General features: G+C 51.8%; 8 protein-coding genes across 8 annotated transcripts; 5 read left to right on the top strand and 3 right to left on the bottom strand.

The window, feature by feature from the left end:
* Positions 1-359: 359 nt before the first annotated feature.
* Positions 360-3,081, top strand: COCSUDRAFT_43250 (hypothetical protein; the record flags this gene model as incomplete). Its single annotated transcript, XM_005646038.1, has 9 exons — positions 360-573; positions 685-823; positions 941-1,027; positions 1,146-1,215; positions 1,462-1,648; positions 1,813-1,880; positions 2,019-2,134; positions 2,327-2,486; positions 2,851-3,081. The coding sequence occupies 9 exons, from the start codon at positions 360-362 to the stop codon at positions 3,079-3,081; spliced, it is 1,272 nt and encodes a 423-aa protein (XP_005646095.1).
* Positions 3,082-6,381: 3,300 nt separating this feature from the next.
* COCSUDRAFT_56763 (hypothetical protein) lies at positions 6,382-7,718 on the top strand (the record flags this gene model as incomplete). The annotated part of the gene is made up of 2 exons (XM_005646037.1): positions 6,382-7,291; positions 7,558-7,718. The coding sequence occupies 2 exons, from the start codon at positions 6,382-6,384 to the stop codon at positions 7,716-7,718; spliced, it is 1,071 nt and encodes a 356-aa protein (XP_005646094.1).
* Positions 7,719-8,547: 829 nt separating this feature from the next.
* COCSUDRAFT_48161 (hypothetical protein) lies at positions 8,548-10,504 on the bottom strand (the record flags this gene model as incomplete). Its single annotated transcript, XM_005646036.1, has 5 exons — positions 10,110-10,504; positions 9,699-9,878; positions 9,387-9,500; positions 8,921-9,184; positions 8,548-8,805 (listed from the first exon to the last, which is right to left on the bottom strand). Exons 1-5 carry the CDS (start codon positions 10,386-10,388, stop codon positions 8,548-8,550), a joined length of 1,095 nt encoding a protein of 364 aa, XP_005646093.1. The 5' UTR covers positions 10,389-10,504.
* Positions 10,505-10,801: 297 nt separating this feature from the next.
* COCSUDRAFT_43248 (hypothetical protein) lies at positions 10,802-12,856 on the top strand (the record flags this gene model as incomplete). Its single annotated transcript, XM_005646035.1, has 8 exons — positions 10,802-10,905; positions 11,260-11,359; positions 11,457-11,560; positions 11,665-11,842; positions 11,953-12,039; positions 12,184-12,246; positions 12,396-12,550; positions 12,709-12,856. 8 exons carry the CDS (start codon positions 10,802-10,804, stop codon positions 12,854-12,856), a joined length of 939 nt encoding a protein of 312 aa, XP_005646092.1.
* Positions 12,857-13,785: 929 nt separating this feature from the next.
* Positions 13,786-15,481, bottom strand: COCSUDRAFT_56760 (hypothetical protein; the record flags this gene model as incomplete). Its single annotated transcript, XM_005646034.1, has 7 exons — positions 13,786-13,890; positions 14,009-14,074; positions 14,204-14,286; positions 14,453-14,702; positions 14,857-15,033; positions 15,144-15,294; positions 15,462-15,481. 7 exons carry the CDS (start codon positions 15,479-15,481, stop codon positions 13,786-13,788), a joined length of 852 nt encoding a protein of 283 aa, XP_005646091.1.
* Positions 15,482-19,880: 4,399 nt separating this feature from the next.
* On the top strand, positions 19,881-20,431 carry COCSUDRAFT_17575 (hypothetical protein; the record flags this gene model as incomplete). Its single annotated transcript, XM_005646033.1, has 2 exons — positions 19,881-20,060; positions 20,339-20,431. 2 exons carry the CDS (start codon positions 19,881-19,883, stop codon positions 20,429-20,431), a joined length of 273 nt encoding a protein of 90 aa, XP_005646090.1.
* A 526-nt stretch (positions 20,432-20,957) lies between these two features.
* On the bottom strand, positions 20,958-24,012 carry COCSUDRAFT_33699 (RNA 3'-terminal phosphate cyclase). Its single transcript, XM_005646032.1, has 8 exons — positions 23,739-24,012; positions 23,458-23,578; positions 23,252-23,348; positions 22,913-23,099; positions 22,591-22,758; positions 22,138-22,362; positions 21,751-21,974; positions 20,958-21,496 (listed from the first exon to the last, which is right to left on the bottom strand). The coding sequence occupies exons 2-8, from the start codon at positions 23,570-23,572 to the stop codon at positions 21,274-21,276; spliced, it is 1,239 nt and encodes a 412-aa protein (XP_005646089.1). The 5' UTR covers positions 23,573-23,578; positions 23,739-24,012; the 3' UTR covers positions 20,958-21,273.
* Positions 24,013-24,434: 422 nt separating this feature from the next.
* Positions 24,435-25,224, top strand: COCSUDRAFT_17537 (hypothetical protein; the record flags this gene model as incomplete). Its single annotated transcript, XM_005646031.1, has 3 exons — positions 24,435-24,676; positions 24,769-24,973; positions 25,075-25,224. The coding sequence occupies 3 exons, from the start codon at positions 24,435-24,437 to the stop codon at positions 25,222-25,224; spliced, it is 597 nt and encodes a 198-aa protein (XP_005646088.1).
* Between the last annotated feature and the right edge of the window lie 171 nt (positions 25,225-25,395).

The following is a 25,395-nucleotide window of genomic DNA, read 5'->3' as shown; positions in this document are numbered from 1 at the left end:
ACAGTGAGGACCTCGAACGCAATCGAAGGGCCAGCCAAGCAGGTACCGCTGCAGGTACGCTCGATCTTTATGTCTGGATGCAGTATTTTGAGGGCTTAAATCAGAATCGATCAATGAACAATTCCAGTCATGGAGATGAGACGGACCTCACCTTCCCCAACATCTGCGCAACACATTGACCGTGGGACAGATATGAACTGGTGCACCGCATGCATCGTTATAAAATGACGCCATGAAGAATAAAATGTAACATATAAGAACATGCCCACTAATTGAGTACCAACCTGAACACACAACTGAATTGTCACGTGGACCATGCCCTGCAGTCCGCAGATCCAGTGGTCATAACGCAAGGAGCCATGGAGTCAGCTGCACAGGAAGCAGTTGCAAGCGATGCAGATGCAAATATCAAGGGAGGCGCAGTCACAGAGCAGCCTCAGGCGGCAGCTGGAGTTGTTGCTTCACCCCAGCGCATCTCTTTCGTCTCAGCATCAAAGAATCCAGCGGATGAAGACTCCGTGCTTCAGAGCATGTGCAAGCTTCTGTCCTCTCTGCTGCGCGTCCCTGCTACAGGTACCCCTTCAACCCCCCTCAGACTCTGTGGGCAACTTGTCGACTGGCTTGATGCATGGGGTCTGAGAAAAGAGCAATGGCGGTCAAGCATTAGTATATTTGCTGTGGCAGGCGTGGGAATGCTGAACCGGGGAAAGCTGCAGTACTTTGGCGTGCAGCACCCGGCTGACTGGCCGAGCCTCCCCAACCTTGCAGCTGTCCCCTTGGATCAAGAGTTGCTGATCGTAAAGGACACACGTGAGGACTGCAGGTAGGCAGCAGTCACACACCCTGCATTTCACAGCCTGATATTCTCCTTGCTCCTGCCATTCACTTTTACTTTGTCCTGCTCGTGCCAAAATTAGGTGACGAATGGGCTTGTGAGCAGATTCTCGGAGCTTGAGCGGCAGGCAGGCGCACGCTTCTATGCATGCGCTCCCCTCATGTCCTCCAAGAACCACCGCGTTGGCGCACTGTAAGTTCTCTGTTCCAGCAGCTTTTACAATATATTGTGCTCTTCTTCCAATGCAATGCCATTTAGATGCACTTTTAGAATTGGTTTTGCTGCATGTGAGACTGTTGCGATGCTGCAGATTGGTCATGGACTCGAAGCCTCGCGAGGAGGGCTTCAGCCCAGAGACCACTCGCATCTTCATGGACATGGTGTGCATGCTGACTAATCACCCAACCTTTGCCCAGCATCTGCACGTCAGCAGCCTCATAATATGAAAACAGATCTGTAGGATGCATCCGACATTTGCCAATTGCGCTGATCATTGTGATGTTCTTGCATAACATGCCATTGCGCAGGAGCCGTTTCTCTCATCTCTGGCCCTAGCTCTGACCTTGATGTCTGCATTCCTTTCTTCCTCAACTGCGCTCAGCTGGGTGGTGATCCCTCCTGTGCAGGTGCGCATTATGTCGACGAAGATGGAGGCCGACTACAAGAAGGCAGTGGAAGTGGAGCAGCAGAACCGCACCAAGGAGCAGCTACTGCACTCCCTGGACAAAATCCGCTCGCCCATCAGCGTCTGCGAGATCACTCGCGAAGCAACCAAGATCCTCTTCGCAAACCACACCTGGGCCTTCCTGGCAGGTGCTAACATCTTCTACTCCTTGTTCCTGGTCCCCGCGCCATGGAGTCATCTTTTATTGAGTTGTGTGGACGTTCTCTGTGCTTGCGCAAATCAGCTCTGGGGTGAAAATAATTTCCCATGCCAATAGCTGAATGCTTCTGACAATGATGACTGTATTGGCAAGGTCTGGGAAACAAGGCCATCGTGAACAGCAACTTCTGGGACCTGTTCGTGTGCGTGGATGAGACCAAGGTCAGCCCTTAAAGTCTCCCCTGTTGTCTCTTCAGCGCAGTGACAAAAGGACTTTGTTTAACACATTGCCTCTCTCTGCTGATCTCACAAATTCCATCTCTGTCATGCGCCAAGAGCGTTGTGTGGCATCTCTTGCAGGATGAGGCTCAGGCGCGCTTCTGGGCATGCGAGGTGGGCAAGCGGGACTTCACATGCTGCTTCATCTTGGCAGACAAGGGCGATGAGCCGCAGATCACCATGCGCCTGCATTTCAGGTACGTAAAAGACCCTCCTGCTTGCTGCTCTTTTCCTGAACTATGCCACATTTGATCCTGGTCTGATACTGTAGATCTCACCTTCATTCTCAGGTTTTATGCTCAACTACAGTACCTAGAGTCCAATGACTACATCATTGAGGGCTCAAGGTGGACTGACTAAAATGATCAAGCGCATGGTCACTATGACAGGTCGGCAAACCGGGGGGCGCCCAAGGCAGCGGCGCGCCACGGCATGCTGAGCCAGGCAGTGGCCAAGGCGCTGCAGCCGTCCTTCTTCTTCGCAATGTTCGAGGACGACGTGCACGAGTTTGTCCCGGCCGACAACCTGCGCAGCCGCAACTCCATGCAGGTGAATGTCTCACCTTCTCCTGCATTATTATTATTATTATTACACACTTTTCCTGCCAAAGGCAAGGTGCGTCTGCAGACAAGCTGCATGTAAAGGCTGCCAAATTCCTACCCCTTGTTGGACTTGCCAGAAGCAAGACCCAATCAACCGTGGGCACCTGCATTACCATGCACTAAATTTCGTTTTCCAATCCTAAGGACCAGGTATGTACAGCTCCTGCAGGCAGCTGCCCAAACACATTCGCTGCCTCACTGCAACACATTACCAGGCGCCCGTATTGCCCTCCCATGGCTGTTTTGCGGAGCACTCTACAAGTTTCACGGATACATGATGAGCCCCCGGAAATGCGTGTGTCTCTGTGCAGGCATCCCGCACTGCCAGCTCCATTCTGGACTTGGACGATGAAGCGGTCATGGAAGCATCCGTGCAGGCAGGATACACGCGCCGCTCCAGCGCAAGTGTGACACCCGTGCAGCCGACACGTGTCAGTGTGACTAAGGCTGACGGCGCCGGCCCTGCCAAGGCCTATGGCATCCAGGAGAATGGGAGGGAGAAGCCGCCGCTGCCAAAGAAGGGATGCTGCACAATCTCCTGAGCCAGGAGGTCCGCTGAGAATCATCATGGCACCTCGAAAGCTCGGCCAGAAAAGGGAGCATGAGCGTATTTGCGCGGTTGCCCAAAAATCGATGCAACTGGAAGGCAGAAAACATGCGGCAGGAGCCGAGAAAGTAAAGGAAAGGAGGAAGGGAAAGCAAGAGGAATATCAAAGCAGGAAGCCCACATTAGTGAAGCGCGGCATCGCCAACGCTCAGCACTTGTGGTGCTATAACAAGCTGTGAAAATAAAAAGATGGCAATTTTAAGTATCCTGAACAATGTGAGCCCCGGTGTGATGTCCTGCACACCGTGCGTGGCACACTTGGGCCTCGAGAAAACTGTGGGAGGGACGTCAAATATTCTGCATTCTGGGCCGGTTACGAAGTTTTATCCTGTAGCAATTGTTTGTCAGCATTTGCTGCTCCTTAGTGCACAGAGGAATAGTTGAGCACCATCCGGCTTTGGGCATGTCACTAGGTCCAACCTGGTGGCTCTGTTCAGCTTCTGAAGTTCGGTTTTGCTTTGCATTTCAAATTCGCATGCTTGCATTCTTATGTGGGCATGAGTGTTGTCCATTTGATCACTGCTTCGATGCGCATGCAAGATGTCTTTCGTCTAAAAACGCGCTGCATTGAGGATGAGAGGTAGAACGGCATTGTGTGGTCTTTTCCTGCATTGAACTTGCACCCTCGGTTGCCTTCCCAAGACATGTGTTCTGCCCTTGTGGTCAGACGCTGTCAGCGACTGGAGTTGTTCCTATTCTATTGTCTTATTAGAGTGTATCAATACTCACAATTAGAATCACAATTTGTGGCGCCATCATCATGATGGCGTCACAGATTGTGTGCGTGAATTGAATTGCGTCTTTTGAGGGGCCACTAGAATTATTGCTCATCTAGTGCCCATGTTTGCATGTGCACGTCGCACCCTTGTAAATATTGCCATATGCGTCAAGTCTTATAGCTAGTCTTGCTGTTCCATCCTGCCTGGGTGCTGAGTGGTGTTAAGTGGCAACAATCAGGGACATTTTCTGGCAAAACTGCAGTGCCCGGGCCCCCCTAGAGGCATGCATGCATCTTCTCAATCACTATTCTGCATGAGAACCCTTCTTCAGACATCCTCAATAACAGCTTGCTAATCCTATCCATGAAACAGCATCCCTTCAGCAATGCATGTTTGATACAACAGCTGTCGAATCAGCGATTGGGATTGCATGCTTGCCATAATCAGGCTCTGCTCCAAATGACAGCAGCCGACTGCATACAAAACTCCTCCATGGTGGTCGTGATTTATGTCTCAGGAGAAAGGGATTGTAAATGAGATTGGCGAACGACCTGGCCGTGCAGTCTTATGCATAGCAAGAGGAGGGGCGTCCTTCTGACACTTGCGTTTTTCGTGCTGACGCTATATACAAGTGAAGCAGAAGACACTCCCATATCAAAGCCGTGGCGAAGCTGGACCAATGGAACGGCATTGCTCGCCTCAGTGAGTCCTTCATGAGCAAGCGGCAAGTGCCTGTGAGCTGAATTGCAGAAGAGCTGATCTGACTGACGAAAGTGACTGGGACGGCTTGCAACAGAAGGGAGAGGCAGACTCCATTTTGGCAGGATCGACGTCTTGCGGATTTGGGCCACTGGGGCCTTTAACGTGGCCAAACATAGCAATCGCAAGAGTTTCAGCAAGATCTGCATTGTGGAACCCAGGCGTTGCCTGTGGTGCCTGCATCGAGGTGAGAAGCACGACAGGCCTGGGAATGCTGCATCAATGACACCATTATCACTGAAGCAATTCTTAGATTGATGCATGCAGAGGCTAATAATGGGAAGGGATCACTTTCTCAGCAATCACTGAAGTTGGCCAGTGATGCAGGTAGCAAGTGGGGTGACTCCTAGTGTCACAGTCCAGGTTGTTGAAGTCTGTGACACCTGTGCTCCAGATGGTATCAAATTGCTGGCACCTCAATGGGCCAGCTTTGCTGGAAGCCCGGAATCTGCAGACAATGGCCGCCACATCCAATATCGACAGGTACTGCACAGAATATTCAGATGTGCACCTTCCCTCCTGTCTTGATGAGGGATGCAAGCAATGCATTGACATTCATTTAGCTTTGGCCTGCCAGTCACCTTGATATTGATGTGTCAACAGGAATGTTGATGGCTTCCTCATGCGCATGCATGCATGCCTCCTTCATGCATGCAGGTGGACTGCGAACCCATGCAGGCATGGTACAGTGGCGGCATTGTCGTACGAACTGACCAGTACAAATCAGATGGTACCTGGCTGCGGGTTCAGTTTCTCCAGCTTGCAGGCCCTGGCAAGCCATCTCGTGTCTATATCCGCAGCTCTCTTGGTAAGACGGCATGCATCTCCAGAAGGCAGTTTTCAGACCAACAGATGCAGCACAACTTACAGTGTTTCAACATCGGTTTGCAGTGAAATTGTGTGTTCTCGTTGTGCGCAGAATCAGATGCAGATGGTACCGCCCAGAGCACTCCACAAGAAAGAACCTGGAAGCCAATGCTGAAAACTTGGGGTGCCTCTTGGGAGATAGAGGCAGGACCGCCTGCGCCGCTGGACTTCCTTATCTACATCAATCGCGGTCAGTCAGTGATGGCAAGGTACGCAGCATCTGCACACAGATGGGTCAGGGCCAATCGGGCTCGATCCATTTGCATGTGATGTAGCAAAGATGAGGGTCAATATTGTTGCAGGAAGGTGATCCCAACAAATGGCAGCACAGGCTTGTTCCCCACGGGGGTGCAATTCAGCAAGCAAAAACTATTAGCCACGCATCCTGGTGCTGGTAGTCCACCACCTGCAGAGATTCTGTGGCCGAGAAATTTGCCTCCAGGTAGTCATTTCTACACCCCCCTTGTGTTGCTTGATTTGCCTTTCCCCTCAGTTCCCTGCCTACCGAAGCAGACCAGTATATGGTATATTCTCTACATCAGTGTGCCAGCAAGCGCCAAAACAGGTCCTGAAAATTATCACTTGTGTATCAGCCTTGGCACCTGCTACGCCAGGCCTGGCCCCGAGCTCTCTTGCCACACCACCGTTTGAGCGATTCGCCCCTGGGCCACTGTCTCAGCAACAAATTTCTCCAACAGCAGCAACACCTTGTGCCCCAGATCTTCGTCTGCTGAAGCAGGTGTGTCGCACTCTGTCCCCCGGCTTTAAAGACAACTGCGCATGCATGTAAATTTGAGGATGTGATGGCTGTCACACAGTGCGTGTCTGCTGCCTGCATGCTGCATGCAAGGTCCTCTGCATTGGCGCCATGAGAACTTCTTGTGGGTCTGATGCAGGTTGAGAAGGGGAAGCTTAGGAACGAAGGTGGCTTCCCAGAGCTTCTTGCACCAGCGCCCGCACCTTCAGCTCTCAGTAGCATGGCAGTCAGCCCTCTTCTCAGCGCCTTAGCTCCTCAGCAGGCAGCTGCGCCCGCATCGATCCCAGCCCCTGAATTACCCCCCATCCCCTCTGCAGAGAGACCTGCCCCCCCTCTCCAGGCACCAGGGCATGCTGTCGCCCCAGAGGGCAGCATGCGCAGCTCCCTGGTGGCGCCTGCCCCGAGCAACGCACAGAAGGCGCTGCTTTTTGCGCCAGCACCCATGAGAGCAGAAGAGCTGCAGACTGCCATGCAGGCTCCAGCAGCCAGTGGTGCCCCAGAAAGCAGCGAGCAGCCGTGCCTGCATTTTATGCCCCTGGGCCAAGCTGCCTCCCCGGGACAGGCATCAGCGACACTGGAGTTCTGCAGGCAGCTGGCATGCCCGCACAACGCCAGTGCATCACCAGAAGCAGCACTCACAGCCGCAGAGGTACCCACACAGGGACCAGAGCCACAATTGAGTGTTGTGAAGCCGCCAGCGCAGAATGCAAATGCATCAGCACCCGCCCAGGCGCCCATGCGTGGTGCAGCGCTGCCATTACAGCTGCTCTCAGTTGCCCTGTCCAGGGGCCAGCTGGCAGACATTCTGGCAGCCAACAAGGTGGAGGCAAATGGGACAGCGATCATGCCGGAAAGCGCCCCTGCATCAGCCCCCAGCCCAGTACCAGGACAGCAGCCGGCAGAGGCTACAGGACAGTCTCTGGCTGCCCAGATCAGGTCTGGGCTCGGCGGGCAGATTGGACTCGGACCTGTGACTGAGGTTGCGCGATCAGCGCAGCTTGATATATCCCCCAGCACAGAAAGTGCTCTGACGAGCAATCCAGGTACAAGAATGCCCTGTTCCCTGGATCACATTTGTCACAAGAAAATTGAATTGTGGCTTGCAAAAGGCTGCAGCTCTTCCAGGCATTTCAGATGGGATGGGTCACTCGCTGCATCATGTGTCTTTGCAAATCACAAAATTCTACACCTATATGTTCTGTGACGCTTCTGTTTTCAGTTACCTTCCCTGCAGCTGCCGCATGCCCTCAACTTCTACATCTGTCAGGGAGATTATGCCTCTCAAGATCCATGGGCTTACACTGTGCAGGTGTGTCAAGAGGTGTGCTGGTGAAAGAGGCGAGTGTGGAAGGACCAGGCGCAGTGGCAGATGTGCGCGGCATGCCGCCCGATGCGAGGCGGCCAGAGGGTATCCTGCGGCGCCTTGAGCTTGGCCACATTCATGAGCCGTTCCCAAACGCTGTAGGCTGATCCTCGCCACATGCACATTCCAGGTGCTTTTTGTCGCGCATGTCAATGATGCCAGCAAGAGTTTTTTAAGTGCTCCTGGGCCGGGGGATCATTCTACCGTCGCTGCATGGTGTTTGCTGGCACAGCAGCCCTACCTGTGGCAATCGCTTTGCCGTAATGTCTGCACCTCTCTTTAAGTACCTGAACAGGATTGTAAAGTTGTGGTTGCCATTGCTCCTTCTGTGGTGTCCATCACTAAAGCCTTTGTGTAAACGGTAACACAAAGTTGTGGTGCATGCGCAGGCAGTCAGAGGAGACACTGTGTCAGCACACGCTTTGATTGGGCTTGCTGAGGCCTCAACGTCCAGATTTGCAATTGTCATTCAAATTGATGTTGTTCAGAAATACTTTGAGTCAAGCGAGTGTGACGTCTCAAATACTGACAGACCCATTGTGCTGCTGCTTTGGATCATGAGATCCTCAGTCCTAGATGAAGGGGTCTGTGGAACATGCGATTGCAATTCTCAATTATGATTTTGTTGCACATTTGCTGCTCATTTTACAGGACAAAAAAAAACAGCTGCAATTATACATGTAGCATACAAGAAGTATTCTATATCAAATCACTGCCAATCTGTATAAATACTTATGGACATCAAATAGTAATACAGGCATTTGTGGCACTTTAAAAGATCCATGGTAAAAGCAATCCTAAAGTTGCAGATGACATTAACATTACACACATAATACAGCCTCAGAGTCCCCCTGCAGGGGCTGCCTTTCAGTTTTATGCTGCAGCCAAAATACCCAATGGCGTTGATACTTATCAATGCTGCGCGAAAGAAACAGCTCAAGCTGCCGGCAGCTGAATCGATGAAGCCCAATTAATGCCGCACTGCCTGAAAATGGTCAGCTTGACATTCCTCTTTACTTTCGTCATGGCTTTTGATGAGAACTGCCCATTGCCGCTGAGAAAGAGGTTGTATATGCTGGGCAGAGACTCAAAGACACCCAGGGATGTATCTGTCAGCAAATAGCAATTTGAAAGGCTCAGGCTCCCCAGATTCAGCCAGGCCTTCTGCAAGCTCTGTACTACTCTGTCTGTCACCTGCACACCCAAACTTCTGCATGACACATCTGAAACTTGCACCAGCGCTTAGAAACAAAGCTTCTGCATTCAAGAGACCCCCAAAAACAGGGAATGATAGCAATGCCAGCATTACCTTTGTGACATCGATGAGTTTCAGAGAGGTGAGTCTGGCAAGGCTGCTGAGTCCCTCATTCAGGCCCTCCTCAGAGACACGAGACAGCCAGTGCAGGGACAGCTCCTCCAGCAGTGTCAGCTGTCCCACGAGCGCAAAAGTGCTGTCATCTATGAAGCCGTCCCCGCTCAGCCTGATGTCCAGCGCTGTGAGATGCTTGAAGGTCGCCACATCCAGTATCTTGCGCGTGGCCTGGGTTATGTAGATCAGCTCCAGAGCAGTGACCTGCATGGCACATGCAGCCCCATAAAATTTGATCAAACTTCATTGAATATGCTCACAGCCGTAAATCAACGTTGAAAACACTCAAAATCACAGGTGTCTTCCTAGAAAGGCCTTCACATGGTGATCGCCATAAAACACTACCATGCAGCATCGTTTAGAGGAATGCTTGACCAGAAAACACAGAAATGTAAGCAATGCTCACCTTGACGTTGGGAGGAAGCTTCACAAGGGGCTGCAGCGAGCTGTCATAGGAAGATTTGAATTCGTCGCCGTCAATGTGAACGTCCAGGTCAACAGTGATCTTTGGTGCCCGTGCCTGCGAATGCACAGCCCTTAGCTCACGTGCTGTCAGAGGAACAGCCTTGAGCAAATCAGTGCCTTGCATTGTGCAAGGCTCATGCGCTCTCACAAGAATAGCCTTGAGCAAAGTGGCATGCATTGTGCAAGGCCTCATGTGCCGTCAGAAGACAAGCCCTCAGCAGATCAGTGGGTTGCATTGCGCATGAAAACCCACCTGCAGGATCTCCAAGAAGATCTGCATTTCTTGGAAGCCTGAGCGGCAGCTAGCAGGCTCGAAGCAATCGCTCCTGATCTTGATGCGCGCCAGTCGGTGTGCTGCCTCAAAGTGGAGCGCGCAGTTGGCTGTCACTTTCTCGGCCACAAGATTCAGCTCCTGGCAGCCGCTGAACACAGTCTGCGGATGCACAGCATTCACGTGCCTACATTTGACATCATGATGTTGTGAGAGACTGTGATCGACATCTCAGCTGCCCAAGTTTGTCATATTTTCAAAGCATGGACGCCATGCCACAACCTACCCTCCCGCACTTGACACGTAACGAATAAACTATTTTCTTGGATCTGTCATTCACAAACGCAAAGCGAGGCTTTGCTAAGGATTAATAGAAGACGGACAGTGCAGTACCAGCAGGTGCTTCATTTCATCCCAGCGCATCCTTGAGAGATACAAGGAACCACGGCCCCCCACTATGCTCTGCAGCTTGGGCTGCAGTTTTGTGACTCCCAAGGAGATTCCTAACCTCCAAGACTTTGATACCAGCCGTGCTGAGGCAAGAGCGGGAGGCTTCAAGCGAGCTCCCACGCATGCCAGTGCATCCGCCGGCAGACAATCCCAGTCGGGTTGAGATATAGATAGCTTTGCAACGTCACAGCCATCTTGGTACTTCCCTGAACTGAACTCCATTGCAGCCTTCAAGTACTAGGTTGGTCTCTGCTCTTCTAAGCGAGGACTAAACGACGGTCCGTCACTTTCGTGCATATATAAGCATTGATAACGTGAAAACTTAGCACCGGTTGCCCTTATAGCTCCCTCGATTGAGATGCTCTCACAATCAGATCACCCATCACAAGGTGATCCAGGGTAGCAATCACCCAAGATATCCCTACCGGCAGCAGCGGCTACTGACCATCCACACCAGTATCAATCACGATACCATCCTAGTATTTGAGTGTGATCCTCTCGGTTGCATACCAGAACTGCACACAAACCAGATGACGTCACTGCTGAGTCAGTGCACGGTGTCCTTGATGCTCCAACCTTGTCCTCGAAGATCTTTCTTATCTGGACTTCAGAGATATTTCCGGCGCCAGGTTGCGATGGCGAGCCGATTCATTCTCGGTCGTGGCGGGGCCGTGGCCGCGACAGCAAGTGCGATCGGTGCCCCATCGTCATCCCACTGCAGGGCTCAGACCCAGAACAGGTTCGCCTGCGCGACCAAAGTATCAGGACCTTCTCCAGATGCGCGACTTTACCCTATTGTAGCTGTTGGCAGAATGATGTGGCCTGCCTAATAGAACGCCCTTTGGAGATGGGGGCCAGTGAGGCTGGGGACTATCTGGTTTCATAGTGCACGTTCCTACATCTTCTATTTGCCATCTGATTGAAAAGTGAGGACTGACGAGGACCGTGAAGCTTTGGGGCTTAGAGTGACAGTTACAAGAGTCCTAGCTGTAGCAGCGTGCTCAGAAATGCTGGTACAGTGGGATGCTATAACTTTCAGGAAATATAAGGAAGGAATCTGTTTCAGAGCATATTTCTGAACATGCACATGCAGGGGTGGCCTGCCCAATTCTAGCAAGGGCGACAAGGATGCATCCTTGGCAGTCAAGCAGGCGCAAGATGGGGGCCACCTCACGAACCGCTTGATTGGAGAGGTAAGGACGGACAGTCTCAGGTCCTGCACCATTCTTCGCTCTTCAGAGGATCTGTTCTGGTTGATCAGTCGTAAGAGAGCACCCATGGTATTTGCAGGTGGACCAAGAGTGGCTCGTGACAGATGTCTACAACAACAACGTCATGTTTGGGCCAGAAGAGATCAGCGAGGTCGTCAACACTGTCATGGGGATGCCCGCCCGGTATGCTCCTTTTAGTCTCCCCTATTGCCCTTTATTGGAGGCCTGATGGTTCTTATCAGCAACCTCATGTTTGCCTGTCCTCTAAATGCATGCTGCCTGTTCAGGGAGGCTCCCAAGGCGCTGGTGGGCAGCGACGTTGCCATACATGAAGTGCGCGACGACCTGTCAGACAGCGATGAGTCAAACGCCACAGATGCCAACGAGTACATGCATGCTGCCGGCATGCAGGTCGTGCGCGCCAACAGCGAGCGCGAAAACATGGTCCAAGCACTCAACAACCTGGTGCCTACCCTTCCCTTTCCCCTGCCGCATTTGGCTTTCCTGGATGCCTGATTTCATCAGTCTGTACTGGCCAGAGTACTGATCTGATAAGGAAGACTGATGTGGTGCAGCTAAATCAGCCAAATGTCCAATCGGTGGTGCTGCGCCATTTGCTGGAGGACCCCACTGTGCAGACACTCATCAATGACCGCAACCGGGTAAGCCTTCTTTCTTTGTATTACCAAAAGTAAGTCCAAAGTGTGTGCTAGAAAATATGTGCAGCAGTGTTAATGTCAGTGTCCAATGCAGATTCAGAAATTGATTTCACGTGTGGAATTTGACAAAATGATATATTTTGGCAGGTGGCCGGAGACACCTTCCTGCCGCAGGCTGCTCGTGCAGGCTTTGAACCTGGATGGGAAGAGGTATGCGCTTTTCTCCCGGTAGACATCTTCAAATAATGGCTGTCTTCTGGCATGCTTTGCTCTCCAATCTCCAATCTCCTGATGCCAAGGTAATGTTTAAAAAGGAAACAGTTCCCGCAGTGGTAAAGAAATTATAATTTTTGATGCAGGTGCCTTCTGATGCGGACCCAGAGCATGAAGGCTCCAACTCCATCAAGAACATTGCTGAGAGGGTGGCTGCCAACATTGTGAACCTGGGCCAGCACATCAGGGACTCCGCTGCGCACCTCCTCGTCAATCTGGGCTACCAGATCCACCAGCTGCTGTGAGTCACAAACTTGAGAAAGTGCAAGTGCACTTTCTCAGCGCTGAAACGTTTTCTTTTGCAAGTCCTGCATTTGCTGGGCACAGCATAGAGGATGAAACCTCAGGCATTTTTTTTCCCCAGTCGATGATGCACTTATATTTGTTGCTTCTGCACAGGGGTCGCCCCTTCAAGCAAGCAGCCGAGGGCAAGTCGGCAGAGAAGAGCAACGAGAAGTCGCCTCAGGAGTGGCTGCCCAAAGTGCTCATGACCGTTGGCTGCGCGGTCATCACACTGCTGCTCTTCAAGCGCCTGCGCATTGTTTGAGAAGTACTTGACGCGCATGTTATGAAGCTCAGCACCGGTGACTTACTGCCGGTCAAGCCCCAGTGGTTCACAGCATTGTGAGAAGACAACGCACAACATCCTTTCAAGGACGAGAAGAGCAAACCTTTGTGAAAGGAAAAATTATGTCCCAATTTTTGCGTTCCACATGCACTCACATTGAACAGAGCAGGACTCTCAGCGGCTGATCGCCGTCTGAAATCCTGAAGTTCGCTCATTGTATATTTTATCGGCACTGTTGCAAGTCTTTGCTACTTGGATTGACTGGGCATGCACTTTCATTAAAAATGTCTTGCCCTACTGGGCAGCCTGTGTGACCAATATGTACCAACAGTTTCGGGGTTCCCGTGAGTATGCAAGTCCATGGCTTTGTAGCTTTGTATATAATTGATCCCGGCAAACTTCATGTCAAGGCGAGAGCTCAAAGCAGGGCCGCCGTATTTACCAACAGTGTAATGCAAAGATGATGCTCCTGATGAATTGAACCAACACATGATGTCACGTTGGTTCATATGTCAACACCATCTCATGATGCTCCCGATGAATTGAACCAACACATGATGTCACATTAATTCATATGTCAACACCATCTCAATATCTTTGCCCATCTGTTAATAAGTTACATGACAATCATTGCAACGTTACAGGCTGCCACATGTCCAATCATGGACTCAAGAGGAAAATGATGCGGAGTGGACACTACCTATGCAAACAAAAGCACAGAGACAGGGCTCCTCATTCGTATTATTCAGATGGTTCTGAGTAAGTCAACCTCTCCGATCATCGTTGGACAAAAGACATTTCCTGGTGACGATGTGTGACTAACGCCCTCTCTTGATAGGAGTCAATGTCAGGTAGCATCAGCTGCTCAATCATGAGTGACTTTCTGTTGCCTGAACTTGAGTGACGGTTTACAATGCATCGCCATGCCCAATGGAGCCTTTCACATCAGAAGCTTTGGCTTCGCTGGCCGTCTTTGCAGTCCCACCTCGACCTGGCACGTTCCAGTCCTCCTCCTGCAGACAGTGCTGCACATTTCACTCCCAGTTATGCAGAGATGCTCAAATATTTCACTGCTTGTACAATGCCATATTTTTATGCCAATCTTCAAATTGAAACCTTCATCAATCATACCTGGAGGCCACCAGGAACGCGTGGCTCTCTGAGATGACTCAGCTGCTCAGCTTGCGATGGGACGCCCTGGAAATCACAGCGCCTTCAAAAATCAGGGAGAAATTCGTGATTCATTCAAAATCTGTAGACATCTCCTCCTGGGGCACGGCTTGATAGCACGCTTTGCGAATTAGGGGGCAGTGTTGTACTATTCACCTGGTCAACGCGTGGGATCTTTGCACTCCTCTCGTCGCTATTGGCTGTTTCAGTAGCGCCATTATTGATTGGCTCCTCTCGTCCTGCACCACCATTCACAGATCTGCTCATTTCGCCAGCATCTCAAATATCTGCCACACAGCAGTCCTATCTCCAACAGTTCATGTATGTGCTCGCGTAGCAACCCTTCAGAGCACCTGTTGCGGGAGGGACATGCCGATGGCACAATGCATTTAAATTGGGCCTCACCAGAGGAAGGGTACAGTGTGTCACCGGTCTGCTCCTTCAGAGCATTCTGCTGTGCTTCACGGCCCTCCTTAGCATGCTGCTGGCTAGCTTCCAAGCTGGGAGCTGCTGGAGTAGGAACATTGATGCCAGGACCGCCCACCAGAGCATCGTGCTCTGCCTCGGTGCTTGCGCTTGCAGCCAGCCGCCTGAGCGGCAGCACGATGGCCTGCGAGTTGTAGGCCTGCTCTTCCTCCCTCATCAGGTCAGGAAGCTGCAGCCACAAGAAGCACACCTCAGCGGTGCATGTAAAACAAGTTGCAGGTAAGCTGCACGCCTTCTTGTGAATCTTGTTGTAGATGGTGATTGCTGGAAACAGCACAGGGTAAAGATACTTCATCTGGAAGGCAGATCGGCTACATGCGCACCTCTGCACCGCCCATGGCTGCTTGTGCAAAGAAGGAGCCTATGAATTTGAAGCCCTCAGCCGCTGCGCCTGCAAAGCTGCTGCTCTTCTGCTCTATGCCGGCTGGCTCATCAGCATCCTCCTGTTCTTCTTCCAATTCCTCTTGTGCCAGAATTGCATTGATCCGTTTGTTGGCTTCCTGTCAAAGAAAGTTATAATCAGCGCCGGAAGCCTGCTAATTTTGTGTGCACATCAATCTTGAATGCTCTGGCATTTGATGGAGGGCAGTTGATGAGTTGATGCACCCACCTTTATAGAGGCCTCGACTGCTCCAGAGATGGTCCCATCAAACTTCTTTCCCAGCAGGATTTTTTCTACTGCCTTTTGCACAACCGCCTTGATCTTCTCCACATCCTCTTCGTCACGATTCTCTATTATTTCTTCAACATGCCTTTGGAACCTGAAGCAGGGACAGCATCCGATTGCATCGCCAAATGGACATGCATGTCTTTGAGCAGTGTCACACGTACATATTTACGTATATCAACAACTGGTTTCTTATAGAGCCTTCCAGGTAGTATAACGTGTGGACAAACGTCGCAACTGCAAGAAATACATCAGCTACACCGCAGCTTCGCATCAACCATCACGGGACCAAACCTGTTTACTTGATCCTGGACGTCCTCAGTTTCAGCTCCAACCGGGTCGTGTGCTGCTGAGGGAGAATATTCACCCATGAATTTGCTGCAATAGGTACCAACGCAGGACGGTAAGTGCAGATCGATGTACCAACACCGGGATGAGCTCGCAAGACGGTTTCTTGTGTGTAAGTGACTCGCTAGTAGTTTTAATCCTATATCAGGTGTAAAATTGATGTATCGTATCGTAGCGAGCAGGAGCTCCTCGCTCTTGCCTCGCTGGAATTTGGGGCACAAGCCAAATCAGGACGCGTACAGACGGTAGAGGATTGCCACGAAGTCGGGACACCAATCCTTCGGGGGCTTGTTAGTGGATCACAAGATACTGTGAACACAAAGTTCTGAGCTCAACGGATCTTGCAAAATAAAGAATCGTTGGGGAGTGCCCGGACGAGTCATCGGTGATAATAGCAGCCGACCTAGCTAAGTCCAAGAAAATTTCTCCAGGACTTGATTTAATCATGCCGACATCTACCAGATCTGGAGCGACAGATAGATCACCACAAGCCAGTGATGTCAATGCACTTGCGTTGCGCACAAGAGGAACCGCCAAGGTAATAGAACTTCGGGAAGGAGATGTCTTGGTGTGACATTGGAGGACGTACTGTTGAAAAGGGTTAGAAGGCTGCAAATACTCTATTGGGCGACAGTCGTATAATATCATATGGCTTTCAAGTGTTCGAGATGGTCCTCAGGAAGCGGATACCCACAGGGATTCGTCCAATGTGTTGATTTTGTGCCGATGACTCGGACAATACTGGCGAAGGGGATGGTGCACGAATGTCACCTATATCGGGATCGTCCATCTAATGCTCGCTGCACAACTTGTAAACCCATATATGATCAATGCAGATCACGCGGACACGGGAGATTATTGACAGAGTTGTTGTGGAGCATCTGGGCACACCTCCAGTGACGACCACTGCTGAGCAGCAGGTTGTGAAAAGGACAACAATGGAACGCGGCAAACGCAATGGCCAAGCACTGGAACCACCAGCCTCGAAGGTCTGCTGCTCACTTGCATCGGCTGACTCAGCCTTGTGCCCTTACCCGCTGCGCCTTTCAGAATCAGTGAATTTGCTTTGCGCCACACGGATGCTGGCAGATTCATGAACAATCCCCACCAGATACTCTAGTGTGCAAACAAGAAAATGAACTTCCTATGCTACAGGATTCGGGCAGCAAGCGTCGCCAGACCAGCAGTGTGAACACTGGCTCGGCAGCCGAGGCACCCTCGGTGGCGGCACCGGCGGCGCCCACTGAGGTGCCAATTGAGGCAGATGCGCAAGAGGAAGATCAGGGTGCCGGGGGCGTGGAGGACCCCATGATGTCCACCCAAGACTATATGGCTGAGGCTGAGGAGCTGCTGGCCAACCCCATGGACACCCAAAATCTGGAGGATGTCCCTGCCGAGGTAGGGAGCTGTTCTTTGAGGAATACCTTGAAGATACAGAAACTGTGCTGCAATGCGGCAATGGAACAGGATACAAGTGGCGATTGTGATGAACATCCCTGGGTTTTTTCTGATGGGAGGGAGCTTACTTGCTCCTATGAGTGGCTTGATTGATATATAATTGACTCGCAGAGTAAATCATGTGCCCATGCAATTTTAGAGACTTTGTGGAAAGCAGGGTGCACCTCAGGCGGCAGGAGGGGAGACCGGCTTTGATGCAGCGGCTGGGGCCCTGCACGAGGGAGCCGCCGCTGCGCAGGAAACTGAATTGGCAGACGAGGAGGCGGCAGACGAACCTGCAGACGAACCTCCATTGGTATGTTACCCTCTGCAACTATCCATTGACCATGGAAATACAAGTGTCGGCATGGTCGGCAGTTTGAGCAGCCGGGGCTCTTTGTCGTGTCTTCTTTCAGGCCGATTGATCTGCAGTGCCTGAGCAAAAGCTGAATGTGGCTGCACAGGTTGCACCGGTGATCATCGAGGCCACAGAGGTGGTGGTAGAGGAGCCTTTTGTTGAGGAGCCAGAAGAAGCTGCCCCGGCAGTAAACGAGCCTGCAGCGGCGGCCACACCAACACCCCCGGCCTCCAGCGGCGGTGGAGGCATCTTTGGCAGCGTTGCACAGGTCCTCCAGAGAGTCCTGCACCCCGGCGCTGGCGCCAACCGCAATGGTACCGGTAAGTGAATCCACCTCGCATAATGTTATGTAACCTCGTGGCGTCCAGCAATAATACTGTGATACTTATATTACTCCTGTGAATTCCATTGTCTTTTTTTGTCTCCCTCCTCCTTTGGCTGTGACCATCTGTCCCAAAGTGCACAGCAATGCCTGTTGAACCTGACTGCTGCCGTATCTATATGTGTCCCTGTTCAAATCGCACAGCCAAGCTTACCGGAACGCTCGGTACAGGGGCTGAAGAGACTGAGGAAGAGCCAGCAGGGATGGTGGAAGAATCAATGGAGGAGGAAGGGCCCAGCGCTCCCGAGGAGCAGGCTGCAGCCGAGGAGCCCGCCGAGGAGGCGCAGGAGGAGCCACCACAGAAGAAGCGCCGCGGCCGGCCGCCATCAAAGTCCAAGAAGTCCAAAGGTGTGTCAGATCCCCTTGTCAAAGCTACTCTGCTGTTGCTGGTTGGGCCGTCGAGACCTGTTGCAAAGCACTTGAAGTCACAGCATGATGGGGTCAACAGAGGTACTGTCAAGTGCAGCAGAGCTCCAACAGCCTGTGATGGATGCATGCAGATACGGAGGCGGCGAAGCCTGCAGATCTCCCCATTAGGGCCGACCCTTCCATAGCCGCAGTGTCCCCTGATGCTGCTGGGGAGCCGCCTGCGCCTGGTAATTCCCACCTTTCTCTAGCTGCATTCCCACTTTCCTCACCTAAATTATAGCATGTGGATGCTATAAAGTTCAATGTGCTCTGCCATCTCCATTACACAATCCTCACCGTTATTACCATGATATATCAGCAATTTGTTGCAATACTGATGGGTCTGGCATGTGCTGCAGAGGCTGTGGCTGCGGCGTTGCCCGAGCCTGGCGCAGCATCCCCACGCAAGGGCAGGGGCCCAGCCAAGAAGGGCGGCCGCAAGGGCAAGCAGGAGGCGCCTGCAGAGGCCCAGGAGGAAGAGCCTGAAGATAAGGCAACAGAGGAGGCTTCAGAGCCCCCCAAGACAAAGGGCCGGGGCCGTCCAGCAAAGAAGCAGCAGCCTGCAAAGGTACTAACTTTACTGGATGATTCTGTGTGATGGTGCTGGAGTCTGCATGGCAAAGTTTTTATGAAATTGTGAAATTCTACGAGGAACGCAGAGATCGAGGCAAAGCAAGTGCCAGAAGATTCGAGAAAATGCCTCGCAAGTGCACAGCACGCAACAATGACACAATGATCGATGGAAATGTATTGCATACACTGCAGAAAGTCATGTGTAAGCTCTGCATCTGAAGCACGAAGGGGTGCAGGTGCCTGAAGTGGCAGAAGAAGAGGAAGCTGAGGATGAGGACACAGAGACGACCCCTACAAGGGTGTTCCCTCCCGAGACACATGTGGATGTGCCGGCGCCGCGCACGCCCGCCAAGCGCGCAAAGCACCCCTCCAAGCCTGCCACTGAGCCCGCCACCAAGCGCCGCAAGTGCGCATTCACCCCCCTTTTTTGCATGTGTTGTCCTCTCCTTGTGGTCAAGCTGCACATGCATCACAACTCCACGTCCAAGACATTGCTTGACGGGCATTTATGTCACCCGAAAAAAAGTTTCTGCCCACTTCATGGTGCATCTGCCTGTCAACATGCACAAAGGGTGCAGTAAGAAACGGCTGAAGGTGTCTTGTGGAGCGCAGGGGCCGCGCGCCAGAGTACACAGTGGAAGAGCCCGAGGAGGAAGAGCAGGACGAAGAGGAAGAAGAGGAGCCTGAGGATCAGGTGCGCGTGTCGCCCCGCTCCAAGTCGGCAGCAGCCGACAAGGAGCCTGCTCGCGCATCCCCCCGCGGCCGCGCCGCCCCAGAGGCCCCCAAGACACCGGCAGCAGCCAAGCCGGCACCCTCCAAGGCAGCCCCTGCTAGGAAGGCGCCAGCAAAGGTCCCGCCGCGCAAGTCTGTGCCGGCAACGGCGCCCGCGCCGGCGAAGGGTCGGGGCGCCCGCGGCCGGCCGACGCAGGGCGGCAAGCAGCCGGCCAAGAAGTCCGGTGGCGTCGGTCCCAAGCCCAGGAAGATGCGCCGCAATGAAAACTACAAGGTGTGACATTGGGATGAATTCTCCTTCCTTTGCTTGTGGTCCTCTCCTTTCATTAGAATATTCCTCAGTTCCTGTAAAGTTCTGGCGCATTGGCAGGTGATGAGGCGACTTGGACAATTGGGCCTTGCATGCAATGACTGTTGGGGCTGCAGAGAAGATAGGTGACACATGCGTGTGGTGCAGAGCTACATCCTGAAAGTGCTGAAGGAAATTCACCCGGACGAGTCAATTTCCAAGAAAGCCATGGACATCATGGATGCCTTCTCAGCCGACATGTTTAACCGCATCACCCTGGAAGCAGCCCGCCTCTGCCGCCACACCAACAAGCAGACCATGACCAGCCGCGAGGTGCAGCCTGCTGCCTCTCTTGCATCTTGGTTGATTTGACATGTGGAACCTGGAATATTTGAAGCTGTCCCACCAAGCCTGCCTCTGCTCCCATTCTCCCATTCCCAGCAGCCTATTACTGAAGGGCTCTAGACATGGTCTTGGAAGCTGAGACATGATTGGTGGTGAAGCTACATGTATTCTTGGAGCTGCATTATTGGCAAGCTGTCTTGCCAGGAATTATGAAGTGGGAGTATTTTGAAAAGTGAGTGTAATCTATCTGGTGTGGCTGTGCACAGGTGGAGACTGCGGTGCGCCTGCTGCTGCCGGGAGAGCTGGGGAAGCATGCGCTGTCAGAGGGCAGGAAGGCTGTTGTCCAGGGCCTCAGCTGATCAGCAAGAGTAGCTGTATGACGTGCCACAAGAAGCGCGCTCAGGATTACACATGTGCTGGGCCTAACAAGTATGACGTTGGATCTCTGGTCAGGGTTCGAAGCACATTGGCTGTGAAAGAGCCAGCTCGTGCTGTGCTCTTGAGATAGCATAGACATGAATTTTTCCATGTAAAACTCTGACGAGATGATCAATGGATGAGCCTTGAGACACGTGGTTGATTGCTTTGATCAGCTCCTCACCATATGTGAGGGTGTCAGAAATAATTGAAGGACGTGCTTTTGTGCCTATGTGCCTACTCCCTCTGCTCCAAGGCATGTATGGACACAGATATTGGATTCCATGGCAAGGTGGGGGGTGAACGCTAGGCTGACTGCGGAAGTCAGCTATATTGAGAATGTGTAACATTCTCTATTGACTGGCTGTGGCCTTGACTATGCATCCGCTTTGATCTGATGTTTGCACAAGCGTGGGATAGTTTTGATTGCTTCACGGTTGCGATTAGCTCTCACATTGTAAATTATTTGCTTTGAACTTCCTTTCTACATGCTACAATACTACTTCCTGCACATATGTGCTCCTGGGCAGGGATCACGTCATTGTTGCACTGCATTGTTGTTGCATGACATACACCTCCAAGTCAGCCCTTTCTTCTCCTATCTTCTGGCGCCCGCTCTGCCTTGATGGCTGCATACCTCTAGATCTACAAGTATATGTACAAAGGCCTTGTAACTCATGGAACGCGCTCGCATTTCTGTACATGGGTTCACGGTTATTCCAGACATTGAGTTCAGCATCGTTGCCATTTCAGCATTCCCCAAAAAAATGATTCTGCTGTGCCATCACAAGTCAGATGAATGGCCGCCAGCAGCGACTCCTGCACCCTTGCAGGAGATGGTCCAAGGCTCCTGCGAGCGGGGGGCCGGCCGCCTGACAGTGAACTTGGCGCTTGTCAGCTGCTCCGCGATGACCATGGCCGTGCGAGTGTGCAGGGTGGGCTCGCCGCACGTCATGCTGGACTCCCCATCCGCCAGCGCCATGAAGATTATCAGCTGGTCTTGCAGCCTGCAGCACATATGTTTTTTAGTAAGCAGGTATCTTGTGTGTGTCACAATCTCATCAAGGAGTTCAACCATCTTCTCAGATGACTCTTCTCACCCTCCCTGGTTGAGCTCCTCACGCTACCTTGCAATTGAGAAGCATCTTATATTGAGTTGCAGTGGGCTTGAATTACCAGCCTCCTTGTTGTAAGCGACAGACTGGCAAAAATGGCCTGGCCAGTGGTAAATGCGTATTTGAAGGATGTGCATTACTCTCACCAGCAATCCACACAGCCGCCAGCATATATGTCATTAATGAGCTCCTGTGCAGCCGCCTTGCCAAGCTGCTCCGAGCTCTTGCACCTCTCCCCAATGGCAGCGGCACCCAGCAGACAGCCCTCGCTTGTTGTTGCGATCAACAGCATGCCAACCCCATTGCCGAATGCTGACTGTTCTGTCTCCTCTGTGAACTCTGTGCTGATCTCAATGTCCAGCCCAAGATTCTGCAGAATGAGCGCATCAGACATTGCATACCTGAGACAGAAGTGGATGCATGCAAATATACCAGTTCCAACAACAAGCTACTGGTTTTAGAGCAGGCAATGGAAGACTGCATGCAACAGGGACATTGGCAGGTCAGCAAAGTGCAGAACATCTTTCACTTGCCTGTCTAAGCACGTCAATAGCTGAGCTGGCCAAGCGATCCACGATGCTGGGCTTGCCGCCCTGGCTGCCTTTGAGCTTCCCCGCGCTGAACGCAAGAAGCTTCACACTGGTGACATCACTGCTACTTGTAAGGTTGAAGGCCGGAAGTTTGGCGCCGATGGGCAGGCATCTAACTTCCAGGCTGATGTGGCCACCCCCTTTCGGGAAAAATCCCCGCCGCTCCAACTGCACCCAAGAAAGACAGGATCAAGATACTGAGTAACATTATTTCAGGTGCCCACTGAGCTGCATACTGCTGTATGCGAGCAGAGCTCAACTCTGAAGCGCCCCAGTCAGGCCAGCCCTTCTAGGGCCCGTGACCATCCTTGTGAGTCATGCGAGGCCTCCTGGCAAAACGTGAAGAAAAGAACGGCGCATAAATGGGGAGACTGGTCAAAGCAGCTTGGCACACACCCTTTCTGTAATGTCCACGTCAAACAGGCGGCGCAGGGTGGGCAGAAGGATGTGCTGCATGTACCCCACGGGCGGGGCCATGGATGCATCTGTGCCTCCTCGGAGGCCCACCACCGACATGTCTTGCGTGCCTGTGGGTGAAGCAAACAGCAGGCAAGGAAGCGCGGCCTGCACAGAACCCTGACAGAGTCAGACCATGTGCTATAAAGTTGCTGTCTCAGTCAATTTGCAATTAAATCTGCACGCCTGCAGAAAGAGTGGTAATGTCATAGTAGCCAAAGCAGCTGATATTCAACCCACACTGTCTGCCCTGCTGACTTGCCTGTGCAAGGAGAGTGCAGCTGCCAGCTGTGCCAGTGTTGCCCTCAAAGTTCCCACACTGCAGGGCAGCAGGCTCCAGCACAATGCTTTTGGAGGACTCTACGCCCCCAGAAAGCCTGCCTCCTGAGAGATTTTCCAGCAGCCTCAGGCCTGCCAGATGCTGCGGCCTCAGCCCAGGCTTGGATCGGCTGCAATCACAGGACAGCTTTTCATGTTTTAGTCACTCTTTCTTCCTTCAGTCCCAGCTGTCCAGAGGACCCACTATGAAGATTACCTAGAGGGAGTGATGGCATGGCAGTAAGGTGCTGGGCACCGGTAAATTGACAGGCAAGTAGCATACCCTGCCCGTATCTTCTCCACGCTGATGGGAGTTTGCATGATGACTGAGAGAGCAGCCGAGTTGCGCAGTATCTGACCTCCACCTTCCAAAATGCTGCCTGTCATGTCAGGCAAACTTGTCATGAGATTCTATACTGTTGCACGAGCTCCTGTCTAGTGTTGTTGACCTCACCAAGGGTATAGGAGGTCTGCGGAAGCAATGCCTACCATCTATCAGAATAGCGTTCTCTGGAGCAGGTAGCTGAGTGTCCTGCTGGGATGAGCTGCACTCTTGCTGCTGTGCCCCTTTATGTTGATTCTTTGCTCTCTTATTCTGCGCCATACAAATCTGAACCACACACACTACCATATCAATCAAGCACAATGCCCCTTTGAAGTACGAAACTACTGGCAGCTACATGAAGCTGGCAAACAAGCAGTCAAAATGCATATTGCCCTGTGTTTGTGTGAACCTCAAGTGCTCTCTAAAGACTTTGGGACAGACATACCAGTCCTGATCTTCCTCTAGTGCTACCTGCAAGCGAATTTCGCCAACTCTCACAGTGTGGGAAGCTGAAGGACCTGAGTCCCCTTTTGACCACGTGGAGCGCAAACCGTGTTTTCAGGACTTGCATTCACTAGAATGTTATTTTTATAGCTGCTGATGTTCTCGGCACGTCGCAAAATATAAAAAATGAGTCAAAGGATGGGGATGAGTTGGGAACGGTTTAGCGGAGAAGCCTACTTTCTGCTGCACATGAGGTGCTTGAGCCCCATATGAAAACGAATATATCAGAACATTTCTTCTGAAATTGAACAGGCTTCCGATGGACAGCGCGCCTCGCTGCACTCCCTGAGCCAAATTTAGACATGATTGAGATGATGAGACATGATGACCCTCGGTCAAAAAGTCTCTCCAGATATACACGTCCAAAGCAATAGGATCCTTCAAAATTCGTCTTCTCATTGTTTGGCGTGCATTAGATGGCACAATAGCAACAGTCTCCCAAGGCTTGAGTCCCAGGGATCTGACCTGATCCAGTGCTGTTCCTCCACAAACTCAAGCTTTTAGGGTTTTATTTGTAGTTCGAATCTTCAATTGGTAATTACCTGGTAGCATGGTGCACATCATGAGCATTGACATCAACAGCAGATTCCAGCGTGCAGCTCCTGAGCATGTCGGGGCATGGGAACCTATGAATCTTATGAGATCAGCTACAATTTGCTTGACTTGCTGGCTTTTACTCTCTTCATCTTTTGGTGGAAGCAATGCCACATCTCTGACAGTCCCACCAGAGCCACCGGTATGGCCAGAGACGTTCCATGCAGTGGCTGTGCAGAATCGCAGTGGAAGCCTAGCACTTGTGGATCTGTACTATGAGTGGCAGAGAGGGAGGAATGCAAACCTCATCCATTCCCAGCTTGGGACCACTCTGTATGACATCGAGTGAGGCTCTCTGCCACTCTCTGTTCCCTGAAGCCATCCTGTTCGTACCTGCCATGCAGTGTAATCTGTACGATAATGCCCTGATTTGGCAGGTACACCAACCACACCAGCTATTATTTTAATCTGGAGGAGGGGACATGCCGAAAGATTACCTTCCCTGTGGGTATCTTGACGCCAGACTGGCTGGCCAATGCGACGTACCTGGGAACAGAAAATGTGGATGCTCACGACACACATGTTTGGACAAAGGCCGATGGCTTTATAAAATACTATGCTGATGTCCACACTGGTTTGCCGGTGAGCTTCCTCCAGCAAAGTGCAATGGTAACCGTCATTTCTGCATCCTTTCAGCAATTTCTGATTTGTAAAGTCAAGGCTGACTGCCATCTCGTGTGCAGGTGCGATGGATATTCTTTGACGGGGCCCAGTTCGAGATACTGAGCTTTGTTGTCAATGAGACTTTGCCTGATGCCGATTGGCAAGCTCCTAGCTATTGTTTCACAGATAAAAGTCAGAAGCTGCTTCACAACACTGTCCTGATGGCATGATCGGCAACCATTGATCGTGCTGATATGCTGGTTTTGCGGTGTTCTAGGGTCACCCCATTGGAAGTTTTGAGCGTAGTAACGGGGTTGCAATTGAACCCAGACAATAAAGTTCTATGACTGCTTCACTACTGTTGAGATGACTTTGCTGTATTTAATGCCCTTGAATCCGTA

The sequence above is a fragment of the Coccomyxa subellipsoidea genome (assembly GCF_000258705.1).
Source record: "Coccomyxa subellipsoidea C-169, whole genome shotgun sequence".
Taxonomy (NCBI): Eukaryota; Viridiplantae; Chlorophyta; class Trebouxiophyceae; family Coccomyxaceae; genus Coccomyxa; species Coccomyxa subellipsoidea.
This window is presented reverse-complemented; position numbering and strand designations above follow the sequence as displayed.